The sequence below is a fragment of the Takifugu flavidus genome, chromosome 9, assembly GCF_003711565.1.
Source record: "Takifugu flavidus isolate HTHZ2018 chromosome 9, ASM371156v2, whole genome shotgun sequence".
Lineage (NCBI taxonomy): Eukaryota > Metazoa > Chordata > Actinopteri > Tetraodontiformes > Tetraodontidae > Takifugu > Takifugu flavidus.
In genome coordinates, this window is record NC_079528.1 from 777,990 (window position 1) to 798,531 (window position 20,542).

Sequence of the window (20,542 nt, forward strand, 5' to 3'; positions counted from 1 at the left end):
GAAATGATAATAAATGTTAGGTTCAAACGACTAAAAACATGAGAGAAACAAATGAGGCAAAGACAACAGTTTTGAATTTTACTTGCAGCAAGGAGGACGGAGAGATGTGCTCAGTTACAGATCTCCAACTTCCGCCATCCTTCTTTTATTGAAATTAGGAGGTCCCTAGTTACACAGAATTCAAATGTGTCTAAGGAAGAGGGAAACACAAGATAGCAGGTCCCATACAAAGCAAAAGACTGTCAATCATAATGGTGAGATTATATTTCTGTCGCCCTTGACCAGATGAGTACGAGTTCACACATCAAGCATCATGAACATGAAGCATTAGCAAATAATAAGAAACGTTAAGTAAGAAACAATATAACAAGAATAAAGAATATAACAAGGTAAAAGCAAATAAGAGATAATTTTATTATAATGGTTCTAATAAATCAGCATAATACTTGACAAAAATGTGATACGTGGACGTAGAATAGGGTGATTTCAAAAACCAAACACTCCTTTAAACCTTTAAAATGCTCTGTAATGCTGCTTAGTCACGGTGACGTCGTGGCTGATAAATAATGGCATCAGTCTTCTGGAGCCACCTAAACAGATTATGTCTTGAAAAAGCTCGTTATGAAAAAAGAAAATTATAAAATGAAAAGTATTCCAATTGTTTTTAAAAGTAATAAAGATCTCGAACTTTTTTGTTTGTTTTGGAGTGCAGAAATTAAATATATGTATTCTGAAAATATTAGATGCTTACGTCAAAGTAATAGACATGCCGTGTTCCGAACTATATTTCAGATAAACCGTGTAATAGAGGTGTTATAATATGCGTGGGCGTGTCGTGAAATTGTATCCTGTGTTATGACACTGCACGATTTTCACAAATGTGTGCAAACCAACGCAAAGCAAAGCACCTGTTGCCGAAGCTAAATTATTCCCAGGGGACGCGTAAAGCCTCTGGGAGATGATGGGTGTCCGTCACAGACCAGACGCGCACCCAGGAACGCGCACACTTTGACACACTGACCTACATTCGGAGCTGCGCGTGCACTCCTCGGACGGGTCAAATACGTCAAATATGAACGCACAAACATCCAGCAATGGTCCAATAATTCAAATAAATCAGGCAGTCTTTGAAACAACGTATGCCCCCCCACTGACGGAGCCCGTGCGTGCACGTGTGCATGCACGGCGGTGGAAGGGTTTGCAGAGCCTCAGCTGAGCGGATCCATGTTTTCTGCCCCTCACGTGTACCGGCCGCCCTGCAGCGCGTCAGGCCGCCGCTATAAAGCCGAGAGGGGGCAGAGCTTAGAACGGGACTGCTCGCCCTCGTTGTCCTATATCAGAGCTGCAGGGATGTCTTCTGTCCTCTAGTCATGGCTGCCACTGAAATCTGTCTTTTTATACCAAGCCAGCACCAAAAGAGGAAGGAGCAGTTGTTTTTAGGACGTCCACGTAAGTAACGCGCGTCAATTTATCCTGCGCATGTATGTGTTGTCTGATACTGCTCACCTGATCAGCTCAATACAGATCTTTAGTGATTTAGGTACAGGGGTGGGTAGAGAATGCGTTTTTATGTATAGAATTCGGAGTTTATCAGCTTGTTGTTGAAGAGTGTCTCGGATGAGGATTTGAGGCGGTGAGTCCCGCTGCTGAGTGGGATGAAGGGAATGGTTTAGATTGGTGCCGCTGCCATGTGAGCGGATCACGTCAATGGCCGGGCTATATGAATGGATGGAAAGGTTACCTTCACTATTCTAGAGACATCTCAGGGGACAGCATCCATACAGCCAGTAGCGTTTTTATTGAGGTGAGTTTGCCATTATCGAAAGGTTTAATATTTTTATTACTGCTGCTGCTGCTGCTGCTGCTGCTGCTGTTGTTGTTGTTGTTGTTGTTGTTGTCTGTAGGAAGGATAGTTGTAGCATATGGAGTGTTCTAGTAATGAAGGAGATCATATGATGTACTTGTGCTTCTGATATTGAGATATTCCAGTCTGTTGCCTGAAACAGTTGTGTGAAGCACTTTTGAATCATACTTGTAATCATTGAATTGAAAGAAAGGGTTAAATTTGAGTTGATGTTTTTCACTCTGTCACCAGCTCTAATAAATCGAGTATTTTAATGTGTCACAGGGAAAGATATTGTGAATATTAACGAGAATGATGTCTTGTGACCTTCCTAAGCCAGTCTTGAAATTTAAGCAAAGATAGTTTAACATTTTGATTCTATTCTATTCCCCTTGCTTGTATATATGTAAACATTATCTTTCTTATTATTTGTACTTTCTGATATATGCTATTTACCTGAGGACTATCTGACTCCATCTGTTTGCTACTTGAGTACATTTTCATTTCCTTTATATCACTTTGACTTCATGAGGGTGAAAACATAAGCGAATCCCTCAGAAGTTGTTTGAGTTTTATTCCAATACGCTTTTTCAAACATTAATTACAACACTCTCCCAGCACGTGTAAAATATCCTGAAAATCGCTAATATTTGGATCCAACTCTTCCAGAATGAAACGCGGAAGGACGGGACTCAAATCCACGCCGCAGACTTTGCCCACCCAGGATGGGAGAGCTATGAACCAGAAACGGGGAGCATCCCGGCTGCCCCAGACGGCTGCAGCAGACTGGGGCAACCTGCCTCCACACATCGTCCTGCAGATCTTCCAGCATCTGTCCCTGGTGGACCGCGCCAGGGCGTCGTCGGTGTGCCGCTGCTGGAACGACGTCTTTCACACCCCGGACCTGTGGAGGAGATTTGAGTTTGAGCTCAATCAGCCAGCTACGTCTTACTTGCGCTCCACTCACCCTGACCTCATTCAACAGATCATCAAGAAGCACGCACAGCACCTGCAGTATGTCAGCTTCAAGGTTAGTAACCTCCCCTTTCTACACCTCCTCCACCGTTTTCACACTTCCCACTTAGTTTGCGCCATCTGCTGCCGGACTGACCATGACATGTCAGCTGCGATGGCACCCTCGGCTTTAACACGTTATGGCTGAGATTATTCAGATTTAGATCTTCATATACAGCCCGGATTCTCTAACGCACATGTTGATCAGGTTGACAGCTGCACAGAATCCGCAGAGGCAGCGTGTGACATTCTCTCCCAGTTGGTGAACTGCACCATTAAGACCTTGGGCTTGATTTCCACAGCGAGGCCCAGCTTCATGGACGTGTCGCAGGTGAGCTGTTTCTGTAGTGTTGGACAGTTTTGTCCCTTCTGGGAAATACGTTTACGGGCACGACAGCAACAGCTGCATTGCATACTGTGCTGCGTTTCAAAGATGAAATATCTTTTGCGTTAATCAAACATAACACGGCGAACAAAATTGTGCTTTAGTCAGCATCTTCTCTCCTCTTTCCAGGCCCACTTTGTGTCCGCGCTGACAGTCGTGTTCGTCAACTCCAAATCTCTGTCCTCTATCAAGATTGACGACACGCCGGTGGACGACCCCTCCCTGAAGGTGTTGGTTGCCAACAACAGCGACACCCTGAAGTTGCTGAAGATGAGCAGCTGTCCTCACGTCTCCCCAGCAGGTCACTGAACTCTTAAAAGTTAATACAATAAAATCAACACTGCATAAAGGTGTGACTGATCATTGACGGCAAAAGACTGCAGCCCACCACCGGGGGGCAGTATGGGTAGCTCATGTTAGTCAACTTTATGCCGCATGCAGTCTTTGCTATTGCGAATTGCTGGAAGTTCAAGCTGTTTACGCGTGCTGTCCATCCTCAGGGATCCTGTGTGTCGCAGACCAGTGCCACGGCCTCAGAGAGCTGGCGTTGAACTACCACCTCCTCAGTGACGAACTTCTCCTCGCCCTGTCCTCTGAAAAACACGTCCACTTGGAGCACTTGCGCATCGACGTGGTGAGTGAGAACCCCGGGCAGACGCACTTTCACACCATCAAAAGGAGCAGCTGGGAAGCTTTGGTGCAGCACTCGCCCAAGGTCAACATCGTCATGTACTTCTTCCTCTACGAGGAGGAGTTTCAGCCTTTCTTCTGTGATGAGACCCCCGTCACGCACCTCTACTTTGGCCGGGCAGTCAGCAAAGAGATGCTAGGCCGCATCGGGCTTAACTGCCCCCGTCTGGTAGAGCTGGTGGTCTGCGCCAATGGCCTGGAGCCCTTGGATGAGGAGTTGATCCGCATTGGCGAGCGCTGCAAGAGCTTGACGGCCATCGGGCTGGGCGAGTGTGAGGTAACCTGCAGCGGCTTTGTGGAATTTGTCAAGATGTGCGGCGGCAGGCTGACTCAGTTGTCAATCATGGAGGAGGTGTTGATTCCCGACAGCAGCTACAACATGGAGCAGATCCACAGTGAGGTGTCCAAGCACTTGGGCCGCATGTGGTTCCCTGATATGATGCCCACCTGGTAGACTGGCATGAACGGCTCCCTGCTTTCTTTGTGGTTACACAGTAAATGTTGTGCTATGATGGTTTTTTTTAAATGGCTTCAGGCTGTCCGATCTGCTCTCTGCAGTTTCCACGGTGAAGCAGCGGCAGCAGTGGAAAATTTTGCAATCATACATTATCAGTGTAAAATAGTTCCTCTTTGCCTTGTTTTAAGGTGTCAGATATTGTTTTTGTTTGCTTTTATCTTGCATTTAGGACAATGAATGCATTGTTAAAGTGCCCACATATGAAGTAGCATGAATGATGCGTTTTTGGATCTTATGTAGATATCAATTACAGTGCTGACTTTAGCACATTTATTTAAGATCAAATGTCCTTTTTTGTTAAATGTTAAAATGCCAAACATTTGTCATTTTAAAAGAAACATAATTATTTTGTGCTTCTAGAAAAGTGTTTACTTTAGCTTATTTTCAGCACCACATGATATAACACGGTAAAAAGAAATCGTATTACTTCGCCAGTTGAATGTAATTGGATACATGGGTTTTATAACAAGCTTGTTTATGTTTAGACGCAGTCTGCGGTTCCTTTACATCTGTTGTATTTGTTCTCCAATAAAAAGAAGATATACACAGATATGTGTTCAACAATTCGTGTCTTTTAAAGGCGATGAAGCCTCGTCTGCTGTTTTGCTGACTTTGTCCGGTTTGACCTTTCTGCAGCTCCTCTCTTCCAACACTAGAGGGCAGCAGTAATCTAACTGGAGGCGGTGGCTCTTATATAAGCAGAGCCGCTCCTGTCAGATGAAGTGTGCCAACAGATACCTCAGCCCTTTTCACGAGTGGATTCGGCTTTCCATCGCATACAGCAATCGGAATCCATACATACACGCAATATAAATCACAAAACTAATCAAAGGGCCGCCCCGTCATTTTCAAGTCATTAATTAATTAATTAATTGCACAATCTGCAGGAAGGTGATCACGTGACAGAATGCGTGGAGTCTGTGGTGTGTCTACGTGACAGGAATATTTCAAACATTTTGTTCTGGAAGTGTGCCATGGTTTGGAGGGGTAGGTGATATGACTAATTGGGTTAAAACTGTGAACTGAAAACCCATCAGGAAAGTAACAGGCTTATGTGTTCAGTATGGCACCATGATATGAGGGGAGCAAGGAGGACAGGCCCTGCATACATTTGTCAAGAACTGCATTGCATAATGAACTCGTCACCCCAATAGATGATTTGTCACAAGTCTGTGAGAAAAAGTGTTTCAGGTTGATTGCATTTATGTAAGATTTCCCTCCATCCCGTGGGAAAAAAACCCAACATAGTATTGACAAATTTCAGAATAAATAATCGAACGAGTCTCTATCGTTCATGATTGTTGAGGTCTCATGTAGCTTTCACTGATGACATTTAGAGCGACATCATCGCTGGTGCTGACAGGAGACTGAGGATAAAAGTCCACGGGGGTCTCCAGGGTGGGAGAGGGTGGGGCGGACAGGTCCGAGTATCTGACATGCCCTCCACCTCTGAGGCTCCTCCACTCCTTGATCCACTGGCTCCTGGTGGAGGGGGGCATCCGATCCAGATGCCTGGCTTGCATGATCGGGGAGGGGGCAATTGAGTTCTTCAGCACGTGATATAGGTATCTGGGGAAGAGAGTGTGGTGGTGAGAAAGTAGGGCAGTGATTAAAAAAAACAAAACATACGGCTCTTTGATGTAAATCAGAGCATTCCTCTAAATGTCAGTTCTTTTAGAAGCATCAGGAACCAGCAGGAAGCTGTGCTTGTTCCTCAAGTTCACAATTAAAATAATTTCATTACAAAGCAGAGAAACACGGTGAATACACCTCATGTCTAATCTATATCAAATGCTCTGTAATTCAACGTAATTAACCACAATAAGACACAACTAAAGGCTTTCGAAGGGGATTTTTCTGTCGTTGAGCTTATGATCCATAAATGTAAAGACAAACATTAAAATATACTCAAACGTACCCTACAGATATGACTACTCTCCATTGCAGTCACACAGTAGAATATTCTCAGATATTTTGCAATATGATAAACTTAGACAAAGTATTTCCATTATCTTTTATCAGTCTGATAAGAGCTGTTATTGGAACAGAAGTCATCTTTGCATAACAACTGTAAGTAGTACTTTTGCTTTTCAATGAACACAATGTAAAAGAATGTATAAGGGGGAGGATTTCTCTATTTTATTCTGCAGTTGGGAAATTGAGTTTATCCTCACTTTACTTTGACTTTTCATTTCAAGGATGAACTACTGCAGATAGCTCGAGTGCACACTGACTTGATCATTTCATAATGAATCAAAGCTAATAAAATAAGGATTCAGAAACCCAAACATTACTCTGGACATTGATGATGCAGTTTTTTTCCTATTAGTGGATTTTAAAGGAGATTAATTGATGGAGAATAACTGTTGAGAGGTAATGTATGTTCTAACCATGTATCTGAGTCATCATCAGTGATCACACAGATCTAAAAGCTGTTATTTAAATCTTGCATCAAAGGCGTAACATTGGTTTTACAAATAACTTCACTACAGACAGAAGAAAGAAGAAAAAAAAATAAAAAACACATGTGCGAGACATGCCTCCTGGGAAACAGCAGGGATGGTTACCTGGGCAGCAGAGCCACCACTGTGGCAATGATGCAGACAAGGTAGAACATGGGGTCGGCCATCTGGCTCTGAAGGATCCAGTACGGGTTGGATGGAGGGTTACAGGTGACGCAAATGCTGCTGTAGGCAAGAGTCACAATGAAGTACAGTGCCACACTGCCCACAATGATTACCCAGTGAACTACCGTCTGCAAAATGGATAAAACAAGATCACATTTAGGTATATTTACAACAACACACCGTAATAGTAATAATACGATCATAGTCAGTCAGATCTGGATACTGTTCTCAGTGGTCCTCGGAAATATGTTGACCATTAGAGAGACTATAAACCTTATAGGACTTTATATCGGTCAAGCATTAATTAAACAATGGAAAAAGTGACTAATCACTGCAGAGAGATGGGATTATAGAAGCAGATTTTTGTGGATTTCAGTAGGTTCCTGCAACATTCAGGTCAGCGTATAAGCTATCAGGGGAGGACGTCAGATCAGCACGTGTGTGAGACAGGACCAACAAATGGAAGAGTCGTGGCTGACTTTAAGTATGACATGATCATTGTAGCAGATATCCATCAGTTTAGGACTCACCCAGGCTTTAATCTCTATTGACAAGTGCAGCAGGATGGTAAATAAAGACACCGTGTTAATGGGGGTTCCAAAAGTGAAAATATCGATATCTGAATCTCGGTAAACCTGAGGGAGAAAACAGTTCAACAGTTTTGTTTGACAGAGTAGAAGCTCACATACACAAATGTGGAGGGTTCCAAATCTTTTCTTACCAGGTATGGAATAAAAAAACACACCAGGCTCTGATAGAAGCCATCGAGCATTGAAATCCAGAAAGTTAAAAAGTTGTATTCCTGCAGAGAATGACAGCGAAGGGTTTTAGGCATTTTCATTTCATTTTGGCTGAAAAAAACAAGTTTTTACTGACCCCCGCACGCTGCCCGGTCCTGTACAGTTCAGGGACACCCAGCAGCATCTCTGCAGAGAGGTCTTTGTCCATTATCCCAAACATGATGGGCGGCGCAGAGGTGAAAAAGAGGTTAAAAAAAATCATCAGCCAGTAGTCGATCATGGTAGTTCCAGAGAAGCCACAGAAGAACTGATACCAGAACAGAAGGTTGACGTACGCCTGGAAGAAGAAGCAAACTTAGGTTAAAACATCCTCTCCCTGATGTGGACAGCAGCGGCGGATTGAGGACTCACCACATTCTTATAGAAGAAGTAAATGATCATGTTAGCCAGGCGGCTGTAGCACCAGTGTCCATGAACCAGGAGGAGTTTCTGCAGGTGCTTGAAGTGAGAAATGGCGAAATCGCTCGCCATGGCCGCCTGCAGAGGATGAAGAGTTTCAGACAGGATCCAGTAGCAAAAGAAAGGCTGGCGCTTTCAGACTCAAAGACGTCCTTGCAGACCTGCATGCCCTCCTGCCCCGAGATCCCAATGCCAATATCAGCCGCTTGGATCATGTTGACATCATTGGCACCGTCACCTAAAGCCACAGCGGAGGGATCAGTCACAGAGAGAAACGAGGAGAATTCAATTATCGTAATTAGCAGCAGGTTTTCAGATGAAGCTGCACTGGATTGTTGACTCATTTCCTGTAAACGCTTCAGGTTGACCTAAATACCACGGCTGAGTGCGTCTGTCAACCTTGAAACAACACTAAAGAATCAACCACAGTTTCTTGGTTTACTGTCTGCTCTTTTAGACCGTCATCGATTCATCACGAGGGAAAAAAAACCCCTTTAAAACCTCAGGCAGAAAACATCGGCAATATGGGTCGTTTTGGTCAGCTGGTGCGTGCTTACCAACAGCAAGAGTCATAACTTTGAGCTTTTCCCTGACCAGCTTCACCACCCCGCTCTTCTGGAGAGGCGTGACTCTGCAGCAGAGCACGGAGCGGCAGTGCTTGGCCAGCTCAAGGAAGCCCCCCTGCAGGTCCGGGGAGAGCGCCATGCTCAGGGTGCGTCCGTCGATGACCAGTGAGATGTTCTGGGTCGTGCCCACGTTACGGGGGTCCGCGTTGTACCTCCTCACCTCCTCCAGCGTGCAGTCCAGGATGGAGGTGCACGTTAACTGGGAAGACACAGCTCTTTACTTCACGGTGAAACCTTCTGAAATACAGCAACTGTTAACGTTATGGAAACATATATTTTCTTTGCATTTTTTCCACAGTTCTTCCACTTTACAAGGACTTAGTGTGAATTTGTCTTTGCACCAAAGGTTTGATAGTAAAGAAATTGAAATCCTCTGTGGACACGCAGCAGAACTGTCAATAAAGCAGACTTATCTGATAAAAGTTACATGCTAGTTGGGGTATTTGCTTTAAAAAAGAATACAAAATAAATAAATTCTATATAATATATAATCGACTTTAATTCATTAAAAAAAATTTGTTGTGTGTTTTTGCTCATGTATAAATAAAATACAAATATTAACACAGGCCCAGGATAGTGGTCGCATTTCAATTCTTAAAAGGCTAATTTTTCAAAGCCAAATTTCAAATTGCAGCACCACGTTCTAAAAATATCTACTTGATGCTCTCAAGTGGAAATATTTCAGGACGTCATCATGGAAAAATCCATTTTGGTCCCTGGCAGCCACGTTAGGTTGTGTGATGCAGTTAAAAAGGAAGGGGGGGGGGGGGGGTTCTGAGGAAACGTATTACATTCTTGCAACCTGCATTTTCCCCATCAAGACTAAGAGATGCTTTTTTAATCTAGTCCACATTTATATCATGATAAGAAAGCCCACAGAGGGGGGACGCATCTGTTGGGTGCACCAGGGCTCAGGTTATCATTTGTGCTCATACAGGAAAGATTGCTGCGCTGCTGAGTCATGATCATGTCTGACTGCAATCAATTCCAGACTCTGGTCCCATCAGACCCGTCATCACCGTGTGTAAATAGCTGCAGCCCATTAGCAGAAAGGAGAGCTGACACAATGAATTTACAAGAAATGGGTTCTGCTGGTATCATCTGTCTAACGGTGACTACATTTTATTAGATAAGGGAAGGGAAGGACTGGGGGAAGGCATTCCTCAGGTGGTCAGTACGGTAAAACAGTTCATTATCTGCCCGCCTCCGCTCTGGATCACCAGGGGTATTTCCTGTGAGGGTTTGAATATTAGCCTGGTAATTAGATAGGAAAGCATTAGAAATTACATAATTGTACTTCACTTGGTTCATCATTAATGCCCATTTCTGTCTGAGACTCAGCCTGCCCTGAAAACTTCCCCGTGTTTGTCATTTCAGATGATTTAATGGCAGGAATGATTTATCATGGCCGGGTTATGAAAAGCTCAATCCTGCGCTACCAGGCCCTTAATGATCTCAGAGGTACGAGCCCACACATGACATCTCGTCTCTCTGGGATGGAAATGGGACAGGTTGACCTTCAGGTTAAAAAGTAAAGGTAGTGAAAAGGCTCCGTCATTTAAATTGAAGGGAGAGAAGCTCACAGATGGAAGAGTCCTCGCTTCACTGTTGAAGCATCCTCCTCACCTTGTTTTTACAGCTCATGTTTATGACCAGGTCGTCCTCTTCCAACAGCCTGGAAGCATATCCGATGTTGACAGCTGTCTCTGGTTTGTCACCAGTCAGTACCCACATCTGGATCCCAGCCTCCCGCAGCGCCACGATGGTGTCTGGTACGTTCTCCTGTAGACGGTCCTCAATGCCCGTCGCCCCTGCAGGGAAAGAGGGACAGAGTCATGCACGGCTGTTATGCACAGGCATTATTAAATATCCTGTCTTTTATTAACACTGTGCGCTGGGCTGATGTGTATTACCCAGCAGGGACAGGTTTGTCTCTAACTCTACGGCCGTTTCCATGACGAGCTGCTCTCTGTTGTCTATAGCAGCCAGAGCTCTCTGCCTGTTCACTGCCCAGGTTTTATATGCCTCCTTGCTCACGACCTGCAGCGCACGCAAGGAAGAATGACACAGTGCTTATGTAGAAAACAGCTTCAATGTGTCCCATTTTGGACCTTTTTTGCAAAGCAAAGGGTGCGCAGCCCATCTTTAGCGTAGCAGTCGAGATGATGCTGCGTGTCTGCTGCGATGTTTTTGTGATTCCCCTGGAGGTGTTCTGAAAAGACATGTACAGTAGTTAGCATCTATCTATCTATCTATCTATCTATCTATCTATCTATCTATCTATCTATCTATCTATCTATCTATCTATCTATCTATCTATCTATCTATCTATCTAATAATCTAAATGTCTAATAACTCTTGTACGACTGCACTTACCTGCGTAGGGTGTACCGAGAAGCTCCATAATTGTGTAGTCAGCACCTTTAGTGTAGAGCACATACTCTTTTGTGATTGGATGTTCCACCAAGACAGACATCCTCTTCCTGGAAGGGTCAAAGGTCAAGGTGTCTAGAACCTTAAAGACCAGCTCTCCAGACGGGAGCCTCACCGCCACGCTGTTGGGGCTGCGGCGCAGCAGAATGAAGCCATATGCTTTGGCTGCGTACACCAGGGCTGCTTCATCTGGACTCTCCGCCTCATAGGTCAGATTATCCGAGGTTATTTTGGGCTCGTCATCCTGGGTTGGAACGTGCAGAGAACACGTATGGGTTCCTGCGGGGCCCTCCGTTTTTACGGTGTTAAAGTTCTCCTCCAACACAGAGTCATCAGACATGTTGCGGGTTCTTTTAGGTCTTTGCTGCCAGGAGGTGAAGATCTGCCGAAGAGAGCCGGATTTTTTGGAACGGTCGGACGGCGCGTTCTCAACCTGACGGGCGTCTGAAAACTCACTCACCTGAGCCAAAGACAGAGATGTGCGTGTAAACTTTGATATGAACAGTCGGACTGCTCCTGAACATAAAATAACTCTTTAATCCTTGCCATCGCTTTCCAGTCTGTTTCTGTTGTGCTTTTGACTTTAATTACAAACTCAGGGGAAAACCCACATATTCCTCCCATCTGCCAGACCTCAGAACAGCGAGTACTAAAATTAATAAAGGCAACCCTGATCGCCCCTGCAATTCTCACTTTACTGCCTGGCTAATTTAGCGAGGGCTCTTTCCAACTGGGGCTTCAAAGAAGGGAAATTAGTGCAGACCACTGATGAAAGAGCAGAAACCTTGACAATAATGAAGAAACTTTCAAGTCCTGACTCCATCTTTGGGTTTAATATGAAGAGCAAATTATTTTTGTTGCGTTTCACTGATTGTAGTGTGTTATTCTGCAGCAACCCGATGTGGTTGGACGTGCAAAATGGTCCGTGACAGCCATCAGAATGTCAGTGTCTGCCAAGTTTCGGGGAAACAAACACGGCATCCATCTTTCCTCTCCTGACTGTGCCCTCCATCTCTACTTCTCATCTGTGGCTGCAGTAAATGGAGCACTCACCCGCCCTTGCTGAGCTGTTGCCATGGAAACCACAACCGTGTTGCAAATGGCGAGAGCTAGGAAAAAGTCCAGGTAAGGATCTGTCATGCGGCCGCAGCTGCTGCTAATCTGCTGAAGCAGCTTCCTGTCTGGAATCACTTCAGTTTCCTGTCAAAAAAATATTACAAGCTTATGTTGAGTTTTTTTCTATTCTATTTAGAAACTGTATCCCCCTGTTTGTCCGTGTGTCCAAATATACCAAGAGCGACTTAGATAAATACAGAAGGTCTGGAGGAAGTTAGGATTCACATGAATGACGTGCGCTGGCTGCGACAGGGAAACAAAATAAAACTTTTTTCCTCTCAGCCTGACCCTCCAGTCTCTTTTTGAAACAGTCAAAAAGAGACACGGATCAACTTTGTACCTGAACATGACAATAACATGTTTACAGTCAGTATGACATCTGTGATGGGTGCTGTGCCATTCCCAGCATGACCATATGTCCTGTCACAGACTCTTGGGTGACTTTGAGCCAAAATGGATGTGCTCATCGCTGACACCTAGCAGCTCGGCCATCTGCAGGAGGGACCGGGACCGAGAGGCGCTTTGACACAAGGACAGGGCAGATTTTGGCGAACAAATTGTGATTTATGGTCTGCTGAGTTTATATTTAACATATTTAGAAAAAAGGAAAAAAAACAACAACAACCTGAAGGGCACATTTAGGTTGGACACGATCAGTTTAATTTGTTTTCTCTGTGGGTTTGAAACAGGATTTGAACAATGGGAGGAGTGTCTGAAGCGTGGCGTTTCAGTCAGACTAGCTGTCGCCCTGGGTGTGACTCCTGGGACTCCTTCAAGTTCATAATTTTATACTGATAAACAGATTAGTCCCATTAATTACACTAATAAGTATCATAGGCTCTCAGACTTGTTTTAGAAATGAGCAATGTGCGATTCATCAGCCTGTAGAGTGGTAAGAGTAGACGTCTCAGTTGGAAACCTTTATCATTGGAACTCACATGACCGGATTCCAGGACTTGTGCTACTCAGAAAAATAAGTGAATTGGTAGGTTGGTAACTAATCTAATAAACAATTGATTAACTTTACCCCCACTATCATATCCTGACGGATCCAAACACATTTTCCTCCCGGCAAAGTGACTCTTACCAGTAGACTGCTGAAGGCCGCATCACCGCGGGCATTTCCTGGCGCTTTGCAATTCCGCCGTGCGCCATGATCATGTTGCGTGCCCTCTGGACTGTTCTCCAGATCCAGGAACCATTGAGTCTTTGAGGGTCGTGGCTTCTGGTCAAAGATGATATTCTCCTCTGATTCTGGCTCCTCGAGGACAGCGAGGCGAATGGCTGCAAGTTCCAAACAGCATCCTGATATATACAGTATCTGTCTCTGACTTACACACATCTGAAATGACTTCCCACAGCTTGCTTAGTCTAGCTTGATGTTTCCCGTAGCGCCAGGTGGTTTCCTTTGATTTATTTGAGATTCACTGACATTTTCTGGGATCATTTTAGAGTTCTTGGAGTTGGGGAGATTCAGAAGTACATTTACAATCAGAAAATTTCCAAAACTCTTTTACCTCTGTGACTCCTACTGAGATAGTTTTTTTTTTTTTCTAATATGATGATTACTTGAAAGTGTGACACTGGTGACAGACACTGAAGCTGCCACTCTTTTTTAGAGTAGAGTGAAGGATTACCGTTCTCCTTGTGTGGGTACTCAGTGCCCATGATGGAGCATCTGCGGAACACCATCTTGTTCTCCGTCAGAGTGCCAGTTTTGTCCGAGAAGATGTACTCGATCTGCCCCAGGTCCTCCGTGATGTTGAGGGACTTACACTGGACGCGGCTGTCGCTCTCTTCGTCGTACAGATCCACGTCATTAGTGATGAAGAAGATCTGGCCGATCTTCACCATCTCAATGGAGATGTAGAGGGAGATGGGAATCAGGATCTGAAGGGGAAAAATTGGAATTTGCTGACCAGCAGGCGAGAGAAATCAAATACGGGATTGGGAATAGTGACAAATGCTTGTGGCAGAGACCTGCAGGAGGATGATCATGGTGAAGAACATGTAAAAACCAGACAAGCTGGGGTGGTCCCGACCACCGCTGCTGTTGGGCACCAGGTAGGGGGGCATGCCAGGCAGCGCCTCCAGGACTAAAGTGTGACCTGCATGTGTGAGGACAGGAAAATTAATCACGCTGACTGTCGTTTAGAGAGGAAGGTTATTTTTGGTACCACAGCTTCCCCTGTCTCCTCCGACTACTCTCACAGAACACTTTTGGGCTCGTGGCCAAAGCGAGCGTGGTTTCATTATTTTTATGACGGAAATTAAACATCCCGCTACAGTAAAAGCATCAATCATGGACAAATATCGTGATTTTATAGTCAAGTTGCATAATTAAGGACTGACCCACAGCTCCAACGAGACACATTGCGAAGAGGAGAATGACGCAGAAGATGACGTCTACGTTCAGCTTCCGCTCCAGTTTGCTCCGCTTGTATCTTGGCCCATTATTGTTGAGCATCGATTTGGTTTCACGACCTTAAATGCGGGATTATAAGAGGTCAATTCAGTTATCATCAGACGCAGGAAGGAAAATTGATTACCGCACCCCCCCATCAGAAAACATGTAGAGGAGAATCTTAATTGTCCCCGTGGGGCAGTTTATTTAAGGACAGTAGTCGACTAATAGAATCATAACACGTCCAATACACCAAACACTCCCCCAGTGCATGCAAGGCATTACTCACACTATTGTCATCATATTTTCTCATATTTTGTTGTTAATGTAACTTAATTAAACTTAAGTCGCTTAATAAACAATTTTATCTGCAGAATTTGAAATAAATACTGCCAATCATGTGGCCTTCTTCCTCTTTTATAGCTCATTACTTTATTAACTGTTGTTGTAAATGAATGATAAATGGATGAAGCGCCAAATTAATAAAATTAAGCTTTCTGTAATTTGTTTTTAAAATGGTCAGAATGTGTACTATTCATACATGTATAACATATTGGAATATACAGCTTAGAGTAATGTGAACGTAACATTTACGTGAACTTTTGGAGCAAAAGGGCCTTTATGAAGTGAAAGACTTTAAAGTGCAATTCAAGTAGAGGTGATTCACTATTCCCCCATTTGAGACGATACTTTTGCTAAATCTAAGTCTTCCGTTAATTTCACACGGCATCCTAACTGATTTTGAAAGCTTTCAGGCAGGGCGGCGAGGCAGAGGGGATTAAACGGAGGGTATACCTGCGTACACCACGAAGCCCACAGCATGCTCCGTGTTTCTGATTGTGCAGCCACGCAGCAGCAGACTCTCAATCCCAGCACCCACTCGCTCCTTATCAGGTTTCTCTCTGCGGCAGGAGACAGCGAGGATCCTTACTGTGCTCTCAGATCTGCTTAGATGTTCATTATAGTTTATGCATTCCCTATTAGCAAGCTTCCTGCTTTCCAGTGGCCAGCACTCGCCGAGCGCAGTTAAGAGCTGCGGCGACTGAAGAAATCGATTAAAGTCTATTACAGCCTTAATAACGCCTCTGGTGGAATCACAAAGTGCAGAAAGTGCCTCGGAATTAGTTTTGCTTGGCTGCAGTGAAAGGCCTCACTGTAACGACGAGGAGGGTCTGTGTGATCTGAGGCTTTGATACTCACACATAACATTTAAAATGATTCAGGTTGTTGTTGGGCCTTTCACACACCACAGTGCTGCCGAAGCTGTCGCCTTCGAATTTGGGAGACTGAAAGAGACCAAGAGGATGGGCTGATGTCACTGTAACACGAATGGAGACTTCTCAGGTGCTCGACTGGATCCACCCGAGGATATTCATTCCTTCCTTACGGTGGTGCAGAGGCCAGACACCGTCCTCCTCTGCTTCAGGTTGGTTTCTCCATCCAGGTTGGCCGTCTCTATGTGGCAAACGCCGTTGGGGTCCGATGTGTGCAGGAGGAGGAGGTCTGCGGGGACGATCTCATTACAGACTACCTTCACAAAATCCCCCACTCGCACGTCCTTCCAACACTTCTTCACAAACGCCATCTCGCTCCTGCAATTAGAACCAAAGCAGCCTGGGCAGCATTTACATGGATTTTTCCTCACTTGCGCACGTACGCACGCACTAAAATCAATCATTTTCTTAAAAATAATTTTAAAAAAGCACTGTTATTTCTTGTGTATTTGTGTTTGTGTGTTAGTGGGTTCTTTAGAATGAGGGAACTTTAGCAGAGGGAATGTTTAGAGAGACATGGTCTGAATGAACTTAGTGGAAGATTTGAAGCTTCCTGGAAGGCCACATGCTTCCCGGTTTCAACCTGCACGTCAAGCTGGCTGAGCCCCAAATGACAGGAGCTGCAGGTATGCTGCCCTGCATGTAGGACCTGATCTCACGCCTGACACACAACACCACACCCCGCTCCAGACAAAGCCGGGAGGGGGGTGGTGGGTGTATTTTTAGCATGTTGTATACTTTGTGCAAATGTATTCTCCTGTCAAAAAACAGCTCTTGCAGGCTTTTGTAGATGCCAGGAAGCCAGAATAACAGTTTCCAGAAGAGGGAGGTCCAGCTGTCAAAGGCGTCGCTCATGATCCCACGCTGGGGAAAAGAGTATTTCACTGCAGAGGACCAGATGCAGAGGCAGCGAAGCTTAGCTTAGCAACCGAGGAACCACATCAAAATGATCTAAATCATACAGTAATTTACAGAGACAACAAGGTGCATTGTGCTCAGGAGCAGCTCTGTGTAATTGCAGTGATTTTCTCCCCTCTCAATGTAAAATTGAATCACTTTAGAGAACAAACAGGATCAATTATCACAATTTCTTTTTCCCTATGACTTTTTAAAATGTTTCTTTGATCTTTGTAAAACTGTTCTCAGGCCAAAGAACCTGAAACAACACAATCTCTCGCTAAAGACCAGTCCAGCCCTGATTTATTTATGCTAAGCTAGCTCTCTTTATATTTTTTGCCTGGCTAGGCTGCGGGGAGCAGGGAGCCGTGCTGATCCTGTCATCAAGCACTTTACAAAAGAGCATGTAAATTATTTTTCTAAGCTTTTTTCCCCCTTTACCTCAAAGATCTTACATGCGCGACAGTTCTACTGTCCATCTAATCAGCAAATCTGAACACACTTTTGAAGTCTAAAGCAACAGAATGTGAGACGTGTTGCTCCTCTTTCTTGAGCTCACTGATACGTCTTTGTGATACACCTGTTGAACAGAGATGGTGCTTCAGATAACTGATGTGTTTTGATAATACTTGTGATAAAGTCGCATTCATACAACCTGAAAATGGAGCAAAGTGTTTGTGAGACATGGAAAAATAACGAGTCGCTTAACTGACAATCAACCTTTTCATACAGTATGATGACGAATTGATTGTAGATTGACGAAAGGTCAGGTACTCCTGGAATGTCTTGGTCAACTGCACAGGCTCAACACCTCTGTGACTCCTAAATAAAATCCTCTCCTTTGACATGCACGACACAGGCTGGTGCTTCACCGTGCTGGAGAAAAAGTGTGTCGTAATCTTACATTTATTCTCCAGCTTCATCTGGAGCCATTTGTACGCTTCAAAGGAATCCCAGCAAATCGATATTGTTCTAATCTTTACAAGCCTAAAATGCAGCTTTAGCTTCTCCGCCCAGCTCTCCAACGGAGACCCCCCTCGCCACGATTCGACTGCGGGTTATCTGAGGCAGAGACCACTAACAGGCCCAGGGGTACTGGTGGCTTCTCCCATGTGTCTGTGGCCCTTCGCCTACCACCCATTCTGCTGTCTCATGATCACAGGAGTGCTTTGAAAAGGACCCTCTCTGGGGGTTATTATTCAATTTTCTCCCTGAATTTCGAAATAGATGAACCATCGCTGTCTTTGCTGACGCAAAAGGCGAAATGTGGAATTCGTCACGTGTGCGAGATGTTGTTGTCGGGCTCTGGAGACAACGCGTGTCTTTGAGTGGTTTACCTGGTGTAAATGAAGCAGGGCCGGTTGTTGAGCTTTCTGTCCGACTGGTACCTCCTGAAGTCCTCCCAGGCGTCCTTCAGCGCCGTCAGAGCCAGGATGACGCAGATGGGGATCAGAGCCACCTCAGGCTGGAACGCGTTCACTACAGGGACAAAGTTTAGAATCGCCAGGCCGACAAAGTAAAGGTTGGCCAGCCGGTGGAACTGCTCAAAGAGGTTCATGGGGATGAAGAGGAGGGGGGTGTATTTGGTGGTCTTGATGGCGTTGCCAGGGAAGTGCCGGTTGGGCTGACTCCCCTTGCCCTGACCCTCGTAAGGCAGGTTGGACTTCAAACTGCGCAGCTCCTTCTCCCGCATCCTCTGAGCTGTCACGGAGTCCCTCAGCAGACCCAGGGGGTTCCTCCACGTCATGGCGGCTCCTTTTTATCCTCTCTTCCTCAGCTTCGCATTCTCTCAGCAGCTCCTCCGTGTTGCACCGGCTCGTCTCCAGGCCATCGTCTTTCTGAATGATTCTCCCTGAGCGTGTTGGGCCTGATCAGGTCAAGTGAGACAAAGTGTCAACACACTTGTTTTGGCCCCGCCCCTTCCTTTGACAGGTGTGTTTTCATTCCTCAGAAAGAGGCTCACAAATCTCCACTGATTTCATTTCTTTTTCTACCCTCAAGTATCACCTTTTAAAAAGTGTTCTCAATAAACTGAGTGCCAGAGCAGTGTCACATTTCCCTCATAGGTGCTTTACCACAGTGATAAAATTAAGCAGCAACGAGAACGCAAATAACAATATGAGAGTAATGTGGCGTGAACAAGACAAAAGCCCTCAAATGAGCGAATCTGTGCAGAAAAATCGGTGCATCGGGTCATAAAGAGATCGGAGCTGACAACAAAACAGCAAGCAGAGAGCGCGACTGCTGCAGGCAAGCATGTATACGAAGAGTCTGCAGAGTGTGAAACAGCACTGCAGAGAGAACGTATACACGCCGCTCAAGAGGAGCTCCTCTGTGGTTGATTAGAATATATGACTCTACTGCGTCTTCAGGTGTGGAGCCTATATTTCCTCTGCATTGAAATCATTTTCTGTGTGTCTGATCACTGGGAATCCCACAGACTCATTTAAGTTAAAAGGATGCTTTAATCATGATCTCCCGGATGTGCTTTGACACCTCCAGTTTGACCTCTTTCTTAGGATTTGTTTTTTTTTGTTGCAGATGATTTATTATGAAGGACTTTAAAATGGCTCCTTGTTTTAACACAGAAACACATTCATCTCTTCAGCAGCTGAGCACTTTCTTTTGATTTTTCCACGTCCGTACATGCTTGGTGGGGGAGTGGCGTGACGCACGCGTGCCAGACTCAACCTCTCACCTGTCCCAGTCAGCCCTGGCTGCGTTTGGCTTGGCTGGCGTGCGTGCTCGACTGCTCGGAGGCTCAGCTGTGAGTCTGCACTGCACTGCACGCACGCACACGCACACACACACACACCCGATAAAAAAAGAAAAGGACGCAGGCAGAGCACACATGACTCCACTGAGCGGAGGTTTGCTCCAGTGGTGTGGAAACATTAAAAAAAGTGGGAAGCATCTGCTTTTGCCTTCTGCTCTCACATGTAGTGAGATAATTCATCGGTTAAACTGAGGGAGATCAGTAATGTAGGACTGATTTTTAACACTTTAGTAATTAAAAGAGTCGTTTTGGGTTCAGTTGTTAGAGTGTTTTGGTTTGTTTTCTTTCGTTTTTCTTTCTTTTGCCTCTTCAGACAGATGCAGACATTAACTTCATCAGCAACTGGGAAAAAAACAAAACAGGATTTTGTTGGATTTTGTCTCAAAATTAACTCAAGAATATATGATTGTGCTGTTTACATGGTAACGAGGACTTAGCTAATGCTGTTTTGTTACCACGTGTCACTAACAATGATGATGCACCTCAGCTTAGAACAGTGTATTCAAAATGCACAAGAATGATACTCAGAAAAGCAACCCAGTGACCGTTTATGATCTCCGTCTCTAGTGTAGATCTTTATTTGTTATAATTTTACAGTCGTCTGATATTTCCTGCATTACCTTCTCCTTACATAGCTCTCTGTGTTCTTCTCGTCTGCTTACTTCAGAATCAAATGTGAGCTGCACATTAGTCCTTGCATGAACAAAATCCCCTTTTAAATATTAAATATTCACTATTTTG

At 44.8% G+C, this 20,542-nt stretch overlaps 2 protein-coding genes across 6 annotated transcripts; one reads left to right on the forward strand and one right to left on the reverse strand.

The window, feature by feature from the left end:
* Positions 1 to 1,200: 1,200 nt before the first annotated feature.
* Positions 1,201 to 4,999, forward strand: fbxl3l (F-box and leucine-rich repeat protein 3, like). Of its 2 annotated transcripts, none has more exons than XM_057042659.1 (5): positions 1,201 to 1,449; positions 2,513 to 2,873; positions 3,066 to 3,188; positions 3,372 to 3,543; positions 3,743 to 4,999. In XM_057042659.1, the coding sequence occupies exons 2-5, from the start codon at positions 2,514 to 2,516 to the stop codon at positions 4,384 to 4,386; spliced, it is 1,299 nt and encodes a 432-aa protein (XP_056898639.1). In that variant the 5' UTR covers positions 1,201 to 1,449; position 2,513; the 3' UTR covers positions 4,387 to 4,999. The 2 variants fall into 2 exon arrangements, with proteins under 2 accessions (XP_056898639.1, XP_056898638.1); XM_057042658.1 differs by lacking the exon at positions 1,201 to 1,449 and adding an exon at positions 1,551 to 1,804.
* atp10b (ATPase phospholipid transporting 10B) lies at positions 4,890 to 18,884 on the reverse strand. 4 transcript variants are annotated; one of them, XM_057042657.1, is made up of 21 exons: positions 18,363 to 18,883; positions 16,242 to 16,446; positions 16,055 to 16,140; positions 15,650 to 15,756; positions 14,803 to 14,934; positions 14,431 to 14,558; positions 14,088 to 14,340; positions 13,538 to 13,734; positions 12,388 to 12,534; positions 11,278 to 11,716; positions 11,013 to 11,113; positions 10,815 to 10,941; positions 10,528 to 10,712; positions 8,833 to 9,100; positions 8,437 to 8,513; positions 8,228 to 8,353; positions 7,953 to 8,153; positions 7,798 to 7,878; positions 7,607 to 7,711; positions 7,017 to 7,204; positions 4,890 to 6,018 (listed from the first exon to the last, which is right to left on the reverse strand). In XM_057042657.1, the coding sequence occupies exons 1-21, from the start codon at positions 18,770 to 18,772 to the stop codon at positions 5,742 to 5,744; spliced, it is 3,840 nt and encodes a 1,279-aa protein (XP_056898637.1). In that variant the 5' UTR covers positions 18,773 to 18,883; the 3' UTR covers positions 4,890 to 5,741. The 4 variants fall into 4 exon arrangements, 2 of the variants coding, with proteins under 2 accessions (XP_056898637.1, XP_056898636.1); XM_057042656.1 differs by having other exon boundaries at positions 11,278 to 11,794; XR_008951984.1 differs by having other exon boundaries at positions 5,748 to 6,018; positions 7,017 to 7,133; positions 11,278 to 11,794; positions 18,363 to 18,884.
* Positions 18,885 to 20,542: the final 1,658 nt, after the last annotated feature.

What these genes read in the sequence shown, in the direction of transcription:
- fbxl3l (XM_057042658.1), top strand. Translation starts at nt 1,725, where the DNA reads ATGGATGGAAAGGTTACCTTCACTATTCTAGAGACATCTCAGGGGACA. An exon ending in TGCAGTATGTCAGCTTCAAG is followed by an intron (nt 2,874 to 3,065) that starts GTTAGTAACCTC and finishes CATGTTGATCAG; the next exon opens with GTTGACAGCTGCACAGAATC. An exon ending in GCTTCATGGACGTGTCGCAG is followed by an intron (nt 3,189 to 3,371) that starts GTGAGCTGTTTC and finishes TCCTCTTTCCAG; the next exon opens with GCCCACTTTGTGTCCGCGCT.
- atp10b (XM_057042656.1), bottom strand. Translation starts at nt 18,772, where the DNA reads ATGACGTGGAGGAACCCCCTGGGTCTGCTGAGGGACTCCGTGACAGCT. An exon ending in CCCTTTGCTTTGCAAAAAAG is followed by an intron (nt 10,942 to 11,012) that starts GTCCAAAATGGG and finishes CGTGCGCTGCAG; the next exon opens with GTCGTGAGCAAGGAGGCATA. An exon ending in GACAAACCTGTCCCTGCTGG is followed by an intron (nt 10,713 to 10,814) that starts GTAATACACATC and finishes CTTTCCCTGCAG; the next exon opens with GGGCGACGGGCATTGAGGAC.